At 46.6% G+C, this 15,867-nt stretch overlaps 2 protein-coding genes across 2 annotated transcripts in view; both read right to left on the minus strand.

The window, feature by feature from the left end:
• Positions 1–571, minus strand: part of LOC107110109 (ATP-binding cassette sub-family G member 2-like) — a 48,423-nt gene extending 47,852 nt beyond the window's left edge. Inside the window, exon 1 of the mRNA XM_015410833.1 lies at positions 477–571. Within this exon, the coding sequence (XP_015266319.1) occupies positions 477–571 (95 nt within the window). The remainder of the gene's footprint in view (positions 1–476) is intronic.
• Positions 572–14,445: 13,874 nt separating this feature from the next.
• Positions 14,446–15,867, minus strand: part of LOC107110064 (ATP-binding cassette sub-family G member 2-like) — a 29,453-nt gene continuing 28,031 nt past the window's right edge. The window contains exon 15 of the mRNA XM_015410785.1: positions 14,446–14,593. Coding sequence (XP_015266271.1) covers positions 14,446–14,593 — 148 coding nt within the window. The remainder of the gene's footprint in view (positions 14,594–15,867) is intronic.

Raw genomic sequence — 15,867 nt, forward strand, 5'->3', positions numbered from 1 at the left:
TAATGCACGTTAAGGCAATGTGAAAGATGCCCTAGTCTTGTGAAGCGTGACAATAAAGAATTGTAAACATTCTGGGCTTGTGTTTTCACACACTGCTGGTTAACAAGACACTTATTTTGCCCTGACTTTCAGAATTCCCACATTAGCTTTCAAGCTCAAAAAAACCTTTTCTTAGGAGTTCACCATTTATGTATGGAACATAAATCATGAACTCCAAGAGAGCCTATATCCTGAGCATAGCTCAGATAGCCTGGGGAGGTACAAGTCGCTGAATGCTTCAGTATGGGGTGTAGCAGGGTTTCTTTCACAGTGAATATTCAGGTATGATGAAATACCCATGGAGAACATTTCCAGCTGAGCATTGCAGAATCATAGTGGAGAAGGGAGAGCTGTACCAAACCCACTCTGTCTCCACACGAGGGGAAAGAAAGAGGGTACTCAAGATCAGTAAGCATCAGCAAGCAATTAATTTGTACCTGATATCTGTTAAAATCTCTTTTTGAGTGGTTTTTCGGAAGCCAAAGTTGCCTGTCTTCACTTTCATTGTGTAGCTGATGTTGTAAAAGGTCATAGTGTTTCCCTGAGCAAACACGGTTTCTGAAAGCGTCATTCTCCTGATCTTTGACTCATTTCCAAGTTTTACATGTTCTTCACTCAAGATCTTCGTATGTCTTCCCATTTTGGGAGAACTGTGCTACTGTATAAATGATGAGATGATTAAAAAAGAATCACTGGGAGCTCAGAATAATAATGAAATAAGTCATTTAAAAAAGAAAGCGACAATGTATAAAAATTGATTGAACAGTCACAAAGTTCACAAACTGAATCTAAAAGGCACCTACTGGTGAAAAAAAGAAATTGCAAAATATCTAAGCTTTCTTATTGAGTGTCCTTTCTTTGTTTGAATTTTTTGTCCACAAATCTACCTGACATAAAGCGCCATCCTAAACCGCTCTAAGAGCATACACAGCTGCCTTACACCAAATCAGTCCAGATAGTTTAGTGCTATCTACTACCAGTGTGTTCAAAGTGGTCATAAGGTTGACTCAGTTTCAGGGAGACTCGGCTTCAATACCCACTTTCTATGAAGCTTACTGGGTGACTGTGGGCCGGTCACACTCTCTCAGCCTAACCTCCCTCACAAGGCTGTTGCGAGGATAAACCAGCAGAGGAAAGAACTGTGTAGGGTTGATTAGTTGGAAGAACTCCTTGGAAGAAGGCAGTGTTTTTAAAAAATGCAGCAAGGCCCTGTCCATATGAGTGGTTTTGGGCCGGGAGAGGGACGGATCGGGGCCGCAGCAAACGGGCGTGATCCCACAGCAACATCTGGGAATTGTGCTGCGCCCGTTCCCAATCCGCCCCTCCCGGCCAAAACCCGCACCAAAAAAGAATCACCTACCTGGGTGGTTCATCCTGAAGGGCTGCGGCAAGTGCGGCCGTGGGATCGCCGGCGCGTCCTTGTGCTGGCGCATCCCCGGCTCCTGTCCGAACTGCGCATGTGTAAGCATGCGCAGTTCGCCAGCCTCCCCTTCCCACCGTTGCTTTCTCCCCGGCATCTGATCGTGCCGGGGAGCTACAGCGCCGCGGCGTGGGATCCCGCCGTGCCGTCTCAACTTTGGTGCGGCTCAGAATTAGCCACGCTTCACCCACCGCTTTTCCTGCTGTGTGGCAGCAGCCCAAATAAATCTCGGACTGGATGTGACAAAGGGTCTTTCCCAGCATCTGTCCCTTGAACTCCTTTCATTGGAAATGTCAGGGACTGAACCAGAGATCTGCAGGCAAGTAATGTGTGCACTACCTCTGAGCCACAGCTGCCCATCCTATGACCCACATCAAACAATTACCATGCTAGGTGCTATAACTGACATGGTGTGGATGATCAGGTGTATCTTTGTCCCTTCCACCAAGCAGACAACACCAGACAAGGCATGAATACTCCATGCAGATGATCAACTGTAGAGACACACAATGTTTGCACCCTCCCTTTTTATCAAGAAGAGGGGGAAAGGGTTCATATAGAACATATGCCCTGGCCTGGACAGCCCACACTAACCCAAACCCATCTAGATCTCAGAAGCTAAGCAGAGTTGGCCTGGTTAGTACATGGATGAAAGACCCCCAAGGAAGTCCAGGGCCGCTATGCAAAGGCAGGCAATGGCACACCACCTCTGTTTTGCTCACACCGTAAGTCAGCTTCAACTTGAGTGTCCTTCCCACACACACACACACACACACACACAAAGCATATGCATGGAAGACCTGCATAATATTTCTTTGCGTGAATGGAGAAGAGAGTTAGGCATGCCATTCATGTACCAGCCCCAAAAGCAGAACCAGGCCCCTGATAAAAACAGGCTGAATGAACATGAGGGAAATTTGAAAGTGGGAAAGGCCATTCTGCTAGTCATAAGGCTGCCGGAGGATGTCGTGACGGCCACAGGAATAAACAGTTTTAAAAGGGGCTTAGATGGATTCATGGAGGATAGGTTTCTCAATAGCTACTGAGGTGACTGAGGTGACACATTCAGAAGCACTGAGCCTCTGAATCCCAGAGCCAGGAGGCAACATCAGTGGAAGGCCTTGGCTGTTCACAGGAACTGGTTGGACACTGTGTGAGACAGGATGCTGGACGAGATGGACCATTGGTCTGGTCCAGCAGGGCTCTTCTTATGTTCTTAAGACTGGCCTCTCCTGGCAGTACCCTCTACCTGGCAGGTGAGAATTTCCTCAGTGCCTTCATTGAAGCAGAGGCACACAGCAAACTGCTTTTTTTGAAGTAAATCTAGGCTAATTGATAATTATACCACTGTTTTGAAGTCCAAACTCACCTCTTTAAATATTAGGGTTGCCAGGTCCGACTCAGAAAATATCTGGGGGACTTTGGGGGTGGAGGCAGGAGCCAGGATGTGACATTGCAAAAGTGACCGCCGGGCAAAGTTTAGAGTGTGATGCAACACCCAATGCGCTCGGTCTGAGGTGTTGGTTTCCGGATTTGTTGAATCCTCACAACGGCGAACTGTTCCCCGGCGTCTGGCAGGGAGCAGGATCCTGACACTCCAATTCTTTGGAAGAGGCTCCTTACTGAAAACTGTAGGGACCTGTCTCAGGTTGCTTTTCCAGCAACTTGAGGGGGTATTTTAGGGTTGCCAACTTCCAGGTGGGGGCTGGAGACCTCTCAGGATTACAACTGCTCTCCAGATGACAGAAATCAATTTCCCCAGAGAAAATGGCTGCTGGGGGGGTCTCTATGGCATTATACACTGCTGAGATCCCTCCTCCAAACCCTCCACAGGCGCCATTCCCCAAATCTCCCAAGCAACCCCAGCATATGATCATGATTGACAGTAGGCTGAAAATATCTGTGGCTATTGTGATCTCTCTCTCTCTCTCTTACATTTCTAATGTGTTATTATTTCAATACATTATATTTTAAAGTGATGTATTGTTAAGTAATAGGAGCTGCAGTGCTTCAAGTGGTTAAGACACTGAACTGCAGGCTGTGGAAGGTCGGTAGTTCAGCAGTTCGAGACCCGAGTGTGCCGCATGACGGAGTGAGCTCCCGTCTCTAGTTCCAGCTCCTGCCAACCAGCAGTTCAAAAGCAAGAAATTGCAAATAGATAAATAGGTACCACTTCAGTGGGAAGGTGACAGCGCGCCTGTGTGTTTAGTCATGCCAGCCACATGACCACAGCTTTGAAACGGAGATGAGCACCGCAACCCTAGAGTCGGATTCGACTGGCTTTCGAGCAAGGGAACCTTTACCTTTACCTTTACCTTTACCTTTATTGTTAAGTAACTTTGTTAATTATCTTGAATGTATGCATATAAATTAGTAAAAAAGGTAAATAAACAGAAGTTGGATATAAATATCCTTGAGAAGAAATGGAGCAAAACCTTTTTAAAAGTTTAGGGAGCGGTATTAAACTTCTCCTGACTAGATTCAATGGGAACAAGCCTGATTTCCTGTATGGGATTGGAAATGCAGGCGCTCCCTCCTGAAAATGTAAAAACTACAGGTCAACCGAAATGGAATTAATTTTTCTAAAAGCAGTGCCTTCATTGAAGCAGAGGCACACAGCAAACTGCTTTTTTTGAAATAAATCTAGGCTAATTGATAATTATACCACTGTTTTGAAGTCCAAACTCACCTCTTTAAATATTAGGGTTGCCAGGTCCGACTCAGAAAATATCTGGGGACTTTAGGGACGGAGCCAGGAGCAAGGATGTGACATCACTTTTGTGATGTCACTAGGGTTGCCAGGTGAGGCTGACAAGCCGGGAGTTCTGGCCCTCACGTTTGAAAGGACTGCATTCCTTTTAAATGCTTTTCCTCCATTGGATGGGGGCACCTTCTTTTGGGGCTCATAGAATTGGACCCCCTAGTCCATTTTTTTTGAAACTTGGGGATTTTTTTCAGGTGAGGCACCACCAGCTATGCTGAAAATTTAGTGCCTCTAACTAAAAAAAACCAGCCGCCCTCTAAGCCCCAGATACCCACAGATCAATTCTCCATTATACCCTATGGGGACTGGTCTCCATAGGGTATAATGGAGTGCCCAGCGGCCCTCTCCCCCGCTTTCTGTCAGCCCTGAAGCAGGGGAGGGGCTCCAAACCAGGGGATCTCCTGCCCCAAACTGGGGATTGGCAATCCTATTTAATATCCTCCTACCTCTGGCCTAGTTAGAGATGAACTAAAGCCCTATGCTTAAATTTATTTTAAAGTGTTGAACATTACACAGTTCCTGAAATCCTTATTACTAAGAGCCTATTTAGCAGCACCTAAGACCAGAAGCACACACAGAGAAAATAGTGAGACAGCCCCCTCCCACAAAAATCCAAAAAGGCACCTGAGGCCCTCTTAGCCTAACACCCACACACACACACAACCACCACCAGCCCCCCCCCAAAAAACAACAAATCAGAAAACGCCTCAAAAATAACTGCCAAAAGCCAAAAAAAAAAACAACGACAAACCAGAGTCTAAAACCACTTAGCCAAACAGAACCAGGAGGAGGCCTGAGAGAGCCTAGAGCCCAGGCAGGAGGCCCAGCCACTCACTGCCACCACCCCAAATTAACAACCCAGCCCCAGAGATTATCATCACACTGTAAAAAGAAAAAACTTTTAAAAATCTGGTTTTAACTGCAAAGTGCAACAGAAATCACACACCACAAACAAACAGAACCAGGAAGAGGCCTGAGAGGCCCCAGGGCCCAGGCGGGAGGCCTAGTCTCCTCACCACTCAACCCCCCGCAAACCACCAGCCCACAGCAAAATGAGAAAACTTTTTTTAAACTGGTGCTGTAATAAAGTCAAACAAGTTAACGTCTTCAGTCTTCTGTTCTCCATCAGGCAGGATCTGATTCGAAGTGGTCCACACACAAGACTCTTGTGTCACAAGCTTAGAAGCAGCAGCGAGAGTTGCCAGGTCTGGATTGGAAACTACATGGAGAATTTGGGGGTGGATCAGGGAGAGGGCAGTAGGCTTGCCAAGTCCCCCCGGGGGGCGGGTAAACCCCCGCCCCAGAGACCCGTTCCCCGCCGCCGGCGGATCGGGCCCCGGGGGGAATCCCACCCCGACGTGTGCGTCACCTGGAAGTGACGCAACCACGCTAGGGTTGCCAAATTGTTCTTACCTCGCGGCGGGGGGCTCCCATTTGGCGTCCCATGTGCACGCACGCTTTGCGCGCGCACGCCGCATGCACATCAACCGGATGTGACGTGATGACGCCGGGCACGCTGGGGGCGGGGACACAGCCATTTGAGGGGGAAACATAGAGCGTGCCCGGCGTCATCACGTCACATCCAGCTGACATGCACGCCGGGGTGGGGTTTCCCCCAGGGCCCGATTCCGCAGTGGCGGAAATCGGGCCTCCAAAGCCCCCAGGGGGATTTGGCAGCCCTAGACCACGCCGAGCATGCTGGGAGTGGGGCCACGATCATCCGAGGGAAAACTCTATGGTTTCCCCTCGGATGGTCGTGGCCCCGCCCCCAGCGTGCCCGGCATCGTTGTGTCACTTCCAGGTGACGTGTGTGCGGCACGCGTGTGAAAAGCACATTCTCATGCACTCCAGACACCGGACGGGAGTCCCCCGCTCCAGAGGAATTTACACTTGGCAACCCTAGAGGGCAGGGTTTGGGGAGGGGAGGGGCCTCAGCATTGTACAATGCCATAGAGTCCACCCTTCAAAGCAGCCATTTTCTCCAGATAGGATTGCCAGCCTCCAGCTCCCCTGGAGGAAATGGCTGCTTGGAAGGGTGGACTCTATGGCATTGTACCATGCCGAGGCCCCTCCCCTCCCCAAACCCAACCCTCTCCTGGGTCCACCCCCAAAGTCTCCAGGTATTTTCCAACCCAGACCTGGCAACCCTATCTCCAGTGGAATTGATCTCTGTCAGCTGGAGATCAGTTGTAAAAGTGGGAGATCTCCAGGCCCCACCAGGATGCTGGCAACCCTAGTAGCAGCGGAAGCAAAATCCAACCATGCAATCTCCAACCAAAGCTCTCAGAGGCAATGGAGTCAGCCAGAGTCTGCTTTTATGCTCTCTGCCCATGCACAGAGGAATTCCAAAAAAGAACAAACTTCTCTGATTGGCTAAAGAGCACTGTATCTCACCACCCTTACCTGAAATCCTACTGGCCAGATTGTCAGTGCTCCTTCCCCCTCCTGTTCCCTGGGAGAGCTAGGTAGGTTGTACTAAGTGGGCTTCAAGTTTGAAGCCAGAAGCAACAACAGCCTTGCAAAGCTGTAATGCAATGTCATTTGCAAATGCATTGCAGTGACTAACTGTAAGTACTCCCTAAGTGGCATTTGCCATTGGCCTACAGAGATCTCCCCCACCTACCCCGGAAAGCAGAGCAAACAGCGGGAAAGAGCCAGAAACAGCAGAAAAGAGGCAGAAACTGAAGGTAAGTGTGTCCCTTTTAACACACACACCCAGCCGCTATTCAGTATTGCCGAATATACCCAAATAAAGCCTTTTATTCAGGATTCTCTATTCCGGTAAATACCAAATGCACACCCCTAGTTGCTATACAGAGGCAGGTGATGGCAGACAACATTTCAACATCTCTTACCTTTGTTATACGCACAGTTTATGAAACACTTTGTACTCTGCCACTGACTAACAGGTTTAACTTAATAGGTGCACTTAGCACATCCATGGTGCTTATGTTAAGTGCCATTTATGCTTCTAACATCATGAATGTTTTCAGGTATTAACTTTGGTTGATTTGTGACTGTTGTTTGGATGCATGCTGGAAAGATAAGATGCTGAAGCTTGTGACCTTGCTTGTTATGGCCAGCTGTAACTGCGCATGTCCCTGATGTCAGTTAGCTTGCATTAGATGGAAACCATACTACATGATGTACCCATATCTGTTACATTAGATACTTTTTATCACTTCATAGCCTGGGAAGAAGAAGGCCCATTGTTCAACTGAAGGAGGTATATTTTTGCCTGAGAAAGTCCAACCTACAGACCTGGGCCCAATCGGAGTGGTGTGACGGATATATGACAAAGTTTGATGGAACCAATAATTATGATTTATTTCTAACTGTCGTAGGGGGTATAAAACTTTATGTCTCCCATTGTAACCTTGGGGAGAGCTGTGGGATCCAAAACTTTATTGGATCTGCACCTCCCTCCTTTGTTGATCAATAAAGTACAAGATCTGATTCTGCTCTACAGGATTGTACTGAGTGTTTTCTCAAATTGGGCTGGGGAAACACACACACAGACAGGATTATTTTCTGTACATCACCTTGGAAACCTGATGGGGTGGCCATAAGTCTGCTGCAATGATGATATATAAATGAAGACCTGTGGCTCATGTATTTCAGCATCTGAACAGAGAGTGTTGCAGGCTAAGATTTGTGACATCAGGCTTAAAATCCCCTCTCAGCCATGAATCTCTCTAGGTGAACTTGGGTCACTCATTCTCTGTCAGCCTGAAGTACCTGTACCCCACAGGGTTGTTGTGAGTATGAGAAGGATGAAACAATGCACTCTGCCCTGCACTCCTTGGAGAAAGCAGGGTTTAAAGTGTACGAAAGGTAAAGGTAAAGGTTTCCCTTGCTCGAAAGCCAGTCGAGTCCGACTCTAGGGTTGCGGTGCTCATCTCCGTTTCAAAGCCGAAGAGCCAGCGCTGTGGTGAACTTGGGTCACTCATTCTCTGTCAGCCTGAAGTACCTGTACCCCACAGGGTTGTTGTGAGTATGAGAAGGATGAAACAATGCACTCTGCCCTGCACTCCTTGGAGAAAGCAGGGTTTAAAGTGTACTAAATAGATACATAATGTCCCCATACTAGGGTTGCCAGCCCCCAGGTCCCAGTGGGGGATCCCTCAGTTTTGGTGGCTTCTCCCCACCGCGGACCAGCCAGCCGCCGGGGAACACCCCGCCACTAAACAAGGATGATGTCATGCATTAGGGATTTCATGCAGGGGATGCTCTTGTTTGGGGGCAAACTCTATGGTTTAAGCCCAATTTTACCACAGAGTTTGCCCAAAAACCAGAGCGTCCCCCATGCGACATCCCTGCCCACCCCAGGATCACCCCCCCCCAAATCCCCCCGCCAGAGCAGCAAGGGGACCTGGCAACCCTACCCCACAAAGTATTTAACAGGGTACCCCAGCTGTCTCAGAAGAACACAGGGACTTACCTCCCCAACACCACCACTACTGGAGATGGAAAGTGCCTTCAAGTCACAGCAGACTTATGGCAACCATGTAGAGCTGTCAAAGTAAGAGACAACCCTGAACTTCCTGGGTGGTCTCCTATCTAAGTACTAACCAAAGCCAACTCTTGCTTAGCTTCCAAGATCTGATAAGATCAGGCTAACCCGGGCCATCCAAATCCATTTTGGAAATGTACCTCATCTTGAAATGGCGGTTCCATCTAGTCGTCATTGATGACCCTGTCCTTCATAAATCTGTCAGTCTGACGTCGATACCGGGTAAATTGGTGGAAACCATTATTAAGGAAAGAATTAGTAGGCACATAGATGAACAAAACCTATTGAGGCAGACTCAACATGGGTTCTGTAAGGGAAGATCTTGTCTCACTAACCTGTTAATGTTCTTTGAGGGGGTGAACAAACATGTGGACAAGGGGGATCCAATAGATATTGTTTACCTTGACTTCCAGAAAGCTTTTGATAAAGTTCCTCATCAAAGGCTCATAAGTAAGCTCAAAAATCATGGGATAAAAGGACAAGTCCTTTTATGGATCAAAAACTGGCTAATTAATAGAAAACAGAGAGTGAGTATAAATGGGCAATTTTCCCAGTGGAGGGTGGTAAGCAGTGGGGTACCACAGGGATCAGTACTTGGTCCACTGCTTTTTAACTTGTTCATTAATGATTTGGAGTTGGGAGTAAGCAGTGAAGTGGCTAAATTTGCGGATGATACGAAGTTGTTCAGGGTGGTGAAAACCAGTGAGGATTGTGAGGCACTCCAAAGGGATCTGTCAAAGATGGGCAAGTGGGCGTCAACATGGCAAATGGGGTTCAATGTGGCCAAGTGCAAGGTGATGCACATTGGAGCCAAAAATCCTAAATATAAATACACATTGATGGGCCAAAGACCCCTCTGGGGGTCATGACACAGGGTCATCTAGTCCAACCCCCCGCTGTTGTCTGAGGTCCTTTATCTTGGCTGCCCTGAGACTACTTTTCATTGGGTGCATCCCAAATTAGAATATTATGGGAACAAAAAGGATTAAGTTCTTGCTATGCACTTTCTGTACATCACATTCCGATGCTGCTGTTTCCTCAAATCTCAGCCTTTTAGAAGATCTGTATGGTTGATGGAAGGCTAAACTCATTTATTCTGAGTTGGAGGCAGCCATTTTTGCTGCTTCTCAGAAGGCAACTTGGTACCACCAAGGTTCTACTTGGAATCACTTTATCTATTCACATCTGTCTCCCATTCTGCACAGGATGTGGACAAGAGTCCTAAAATCAGGTCTGAAACATCTCCCCCACTACCACCACCATGTGCATTTTAATACCTAGTCTGTTGAAAACATCAGACAGACCATGAAATCTTGCCTGTTGTTTCGTGTTGTTCTGGTTGATTCTAATGAAAGCTATGTCATGGCTTTTGTTTCTGGTGCTTTGGGCCGACATGGATCCTGTGGTCTCAATTTATGGTGGTCATGGAAAGTGCCACCAAGTTGCAGATGACTTATGCCGACCACATTAGGTTTTTAAGGCAAGAGATGTTCAAAGGCATTTTTCTGGAGTTCTGGGGCTGCTTAGTGGACCTCCTGATGGCACCTGGGTTTTGGCAACTGTGTGACACAAAGAGTTGGACTAGATGGGCCATTGGCCTGATCCAACATGGCTTCCCTTATGTTCTTAAAGGTGGTTTGTCATTGTCTGTGTCGAAATTCTAGACTTCCTTTATGGTCTCCCATCCAAGTACGAACCAGAGCTAACCTTGCTTAGCTTCCAAGATCTGATGACACTGAGCTAGCCCAAGCATGGTCTCTATAGCAAGGTTTTTTAAATGATCGTACTCACTGGTACTGAGTACTGGCACCTTTTAGGGGGTTCTCCCAAGTCCTGAAGGGGAAACTGGTGGAAGTTGGTGTAGCTTTATATATGAGTACTGGCACCTTTTTTAAGCTCCCCTCCACCCCGCCCCCCGGATCCTAAGGAGGTTTCCACAACTGCTGCATTCTGCATGAATGGCTTTGTTGTTGTTTACAAGGTTTTTCATGGGGCTGGAGGCATTGATTCAGTATATCTGATATTATTTATTTCCAGTGCATCTACAGAAATGGTGCATTGTACATAAAACAAAACCAGAAACACCACAGACTGCACTCGGGTTTACAGTCTCAAACAAGAGACTAGAGCAGTGGTGGCGAACCTATGGCACGGGTGCCAGAGGTGGCACTCAGAGCCCTCTCAGTGGGCACGCGTGCCATCGCCCCAGCCAGGCCCAGACCATCATGAAAGTGTGGAATTCTCTGTCAAATAATTTTAAGTAAATGAAAGCATTTGGGATTGCTTTCCTTACTTTGTTTGGATCATCTTATGTTAATACATGAGTTGTTTTTTCTAAACTAAAACTTCAGTATTCAGGTTAAATTGCCATGTTGGTACTTTGCGATAAATAAGTGGGTTTTGGGTTGCAGTTTGGGCACTTGGTCTCTAAAAGGTTCACTATCACTGGACTAGAGACATAAAGGAAGAATAAAACAGAGAGAACAGACAAAGATGAGTGATCAGTGACAGTATAAATTGAATGTATAGATAGAGAGATAGATAGATAGATAGATAGATAGATAGATAGATAGATAGATAGATAGATAGATAGATAGATAGATAGATAGATAGATAGATAGATAGATAGATAGATAGATAGATAGATAGATAGATAGATAGATAGATAGATGATAGTATGGTGGCTGAGATTATGCACACATGCTTGATCTCCATGTATCAGAGACCAATTTCTCCTAGAGAAAATGGCTGCTTTGAGGGGTAGACTCTATAGCATTATCCTCCACTCCCCAGGTTCCAAATCCCCAGGAATTTCCCAACCCAGAGTTCAGGTGGGTGGCCATGTTGTTCTGAAGCAGCATAACAAAGTTTGAGTCCAGTGGCACCTTTAAGACCAACAGAGTTTTATTCAAGGTGTAAGCTTTGTTGGTCTTAAAGGTGCCACTGGACTCAAACTTAGTCCAACCCAGAGTTGGCAGCCATATCGACCTGTGGCTCTAAAAAGCTGTTGATAGAGTTCTGAACTAGGTATAAGGCAGCTCCATGGGATCAGATGTCACAAAAAGATGATATTAAGACTGAATGACATGGACACAAATTCACTCCACCCCTTCCCAAAGTAACTCTGCTTACCCAGTAGAACAAATTTTGAGGCCAGTGGCACATTTAAGAACAACAAAGTTTAATTCTGGGTATAAGCTTTTGTGCACACGCACATGTCATCAGATACCAAGACATACACTTTATCTGGTTACCCAAGATATACAAATGCAAGTATGTTGACACACTGGAGTTAGGAAACCCCCCCCCCCATCTAGTACTCTGAACCAGGTTTAGAATCCCAGTTTGCATGTGGAAAACAACTCTTACATTTTTATACCACCTTTCCATTCCAAGGAGCTCAGGCCGGCATATATGGCTCACTCTTTTTTTCATGTTTCTCTGTGAAGTAGGTTGTGCTGAAATTGACTGACTGAGCCAAGTCCCTCTGGTGAGTTTCATGGCGGAGCAAGGAATCTGAATCCAGGTCTTCCAGGTCTCAGTAAAACTCTCCAACCACATTTCCTCAGGATACCTGGCAAGACTGATTCAGCCCCATCTTCGTAGGGCTTTCATGCTAGCGCGGTTCGACGTCCTTCCCTCAGCTGTTCTATCGGGAAGGTTCAAGAAAATTCCCTATAAAGATAGATTGTGCCCCTGTGGGATGGGGAAAATTGAATCCATTGGACATGTGCTATTGTACTGTAAATTCCACTATGACATCCGTGTTGTTTATATTGAACCTGTGTTGGACCCCCTTTTGGGCCAATCCGATGAGCATAAAATTAGTTCTTTATTGTCTTCGCATAATATAGAAATTCTGGAACCTGTAGCAAATTTCTTTTATGAAGTATCTAGGAGGAGAGGCTCATATTAAGGCAATTCGGAATGTGATACCCCTCCAACCTATCTTGAGGCTCTATGCTGCATGTGTATTTGATATTTTATGCCAATAAAGGTATTGTATTTGTATTTGTATAACTCTCCAACCGTTAGGCCGGTTCAGGTGACTGGGTCAGATGGGAAGTTTCAGAGGGTCACTGTGATGGTCCTGCAGTGGAACAGCTAGGTCTGAGTCCGGAAGCACCTTGGAGACCGACGACATTTTCAGGGCATGAGCATTCGAGAGTCGAAGCTCCCTTCATCAGATAACTCTCATACTCTGAAAAAAAAATTTGGTCTCTAAGGTGCAACTAGACTCAAATCTAGTGGGTTAAATGGAGTGGCCCAGTGCAGTGCCACAGTTTAACTAGGGCCAGGTGTGAGCAGCTAGAGTTAGTTGAATCAGGATCCTGTGTTTGAGAAGAAGCAAGGAACAAACTGAGCAACAGATCAGGCTTAATACTGTCTGACAGCAGCCAACACCGGCCCCGGTCACACGGGAGGATTTGCCCAGCAAGAGGGGCGGATCGGGGGCGCATCAAGTGGGCGCGATCACACCGCAACATCTGGGAAGCGTCACGCACCCGTCCCCGATCCGTCCCTTCAGCCCGAAAACGCGCATTTAAAAGGTACTAGCAACAGAGCACTACCATCTGGATGGTGCGTGGCAACTCCAGGCGTCTGGTTGGGGAAGTGCTGGTAGCCCATCCCACGCATGCGCACAACCGCGCTACTGCTGGTTTGCTGCACAACGTGTGATCGGCTGCCGGAGCATGGAGCCACGGGGGCATGTCGGGGAAGCACTCCCGCGGTTCTTTTTGCTCCGGCTCTAATTTGCCTCCCTTTGGCAGCAAATCATCCCGCTCGTGTGACCGGGACCACCTTGTGTGAAATACAGTGAGGACACTCCATGCTTAATATAACTAGCAGATGCACAAAAAACACTTTACGCTTTTTAAAAAAACAACCAAAACGATCTTACTCTTAAATTATATATGTTTGTGATGACACCTTTGTGAAGCCAGTTCTAAAAAAACCCCAAACTATTCTGCATTTTAACCACTATTGGAGGATGTCCAGGCAAGTCTGCATTTTATGTCCCCCTTGGTTCCAAAGGGAGAATTAAAGCACCTCTCTTCCACTGAACTGCATGGAGCTTACGAAATGCTTAATTTGAATCAGTCACACCACTTGAAAATAGCAAATGCTGAAGAATGTTGTTGGTTCAGACTTCAGGTGCCAATATACACAACATAGTCAATGTAGCAAAAGAACATTTAGGTGTACCATACTGGTAAACGTTTGGCCTTGCTGTTTTTTTTCCTAACTCCAAAATGAGCTAAGGAATCTATTTAGGAGGAGAAGGAGAGGAGATTGGATTTATACCCTGCCCTTCACTACCAAAGGTGTCTCAGAGCGGCTTACACACTCCTTTCCCTTCCCCTCCCCACAACAGACACCCTGTGAGGTAGGCGGGGCTGAGAGAATTCTTGACAGAAACTGCTATCAGAACTACGGCTTGGCCAAGGTCATCCAGCCAGGTGCAAGTGGAGAAGTGGGGAATCAAACCCAGTTCTCCCAGGTTAGAGTCTGCGCACTTAACCACTACACCAAACTGGTTTAACAAGAATCTATTTAATCTCCCAAATTAGAGTCCGCGCACTTAACCACTACACCAAACTGGCTTAACAAGAATCTATTTAACACAACAAAAAGAAAGAGTCTATTCCGTAGCCCTTCTGTTTACGACAGGGTAGCCTGAATCACAGATTCATTTCTATGTACATTTTAAGAAAATTTCTTCATGAAACGCAACTTCAAGTACGCAATTGTAAGGAAGATGACGATCATGCAAGCCAGCGCAAGGTGGTTCTGCCAGAGGCCCCATGACGTCGCATCGATCCCCTGGCTCTCCAGATATTGCTCTCCAGTGCAGCTGCAAAGAAACACAAGTCAGGGTTTTGAGAATCTGTCTGCTGTTTATTATAGTGTTCTCATTTGAACTGAAATTCTACAGGAAAATAAACATATCGAAATGTGCTGAAGGAATTAATTTCCGTATTGTGGTTGCTAATTTATTATTTTTACACCATCTTTCCTCTAAGGAGTTTGGGAGTAGCAAACATGGTTGTCGTCCCCCCCTCCATTTTATCTTCACAATAACCCTGTGAGGTAGGTTAGGCTGGGAGATGGTTAGTAGTCTAAAGGCAGCCCATGAGCTTCACGGCAGAGCAAGGATTTGAACTCTCTGGTCCTATTTGCTGCACTCTGACTACAACACTCCAGTACCTCCTCTTTTGACCCTGATAATTGCACTTAGTATATTTTGAAAATGCCTTTCAGTGTTACATTGCACTTTCACATACAGCAGTGTTCATAAACAGGTGCTAATCTGGCCCAAGAGCTTCCAGATTGCTAACTCCACACTGCACTCAGTTATAATAATGCTCTGAAAAAGCATAAGAAAGACATGGGCAACTCGAATGATAAAAGGGTTGGAACACTTTCCCTATGAGGAAAGGTTAAAGCGCTTAGGGCTCTTTAGCTTGGAGAAAAGATGACTGAGGGGTGACATGATCGAGGTTTATAAGATTATGCATGGGAAAGAGCAGGTAAAGAAAGAGGTACTTTTCTCCCTTTCTCACAATACAAGAACTCGTGGGCACTCCATGAAACTGCAGAGCGGTCGGGTTAGAACGGATAAAAGGAAGTACTTCTTCACCCAAAGAGTGATTAACACATGGAATTCACTGCCACAGGAAGTGGTGGGAGCTACAAGCATGGACGGCTTCAAAAGGGAATTAGATAAGCATATGGAGCAGAGGTCCATCAGTGGCTATTAGCCACAAGGTATAGCTAGGGGCTCTGGGGCAAGTGATGCTCTGTCATCTTGGTGCTTGGGGGGGGGGGGTCAACAGTGGGAGGGCTTCTAATGTCCTGGCCCCACTGCTGGACCTCCTGATGGCACTGGTATTTCTGGCCACTGTGTGACACAGAGTGTTGGACTGGATGGGCCTTTGGCCTGATCCAACATTGGCGTCTCTTATGTTCTTATGTTCTTAAACCACTAGGCCATTCAGGTTTGACCCAGAGCATATCACTGATGAATATACAGTGGAGGTGAACAATAGGTTTGACTAGATTTGATAGACAGAGTGCCTGAAGAAGTATGGATGGAGGTTTATGACATTGTACAGGAGGCAGCAATCA

Source organism: Gekko japonicus, unplaced genomic scaffold, assembly GCF_001447785.1.
Source record: "Gekko japonicus isolate JY-2015 unplaced genomic scaffold, Gekko_japonicus_V1.1 scaffold42, whole genome shotgun sequence".
NCBI classification, from domain to species: Eukaryota; Metazoa; Chordata; class Lepidosauria; order Squamata; family Gekkonidae; genus Gekko; species Gekko japonicus.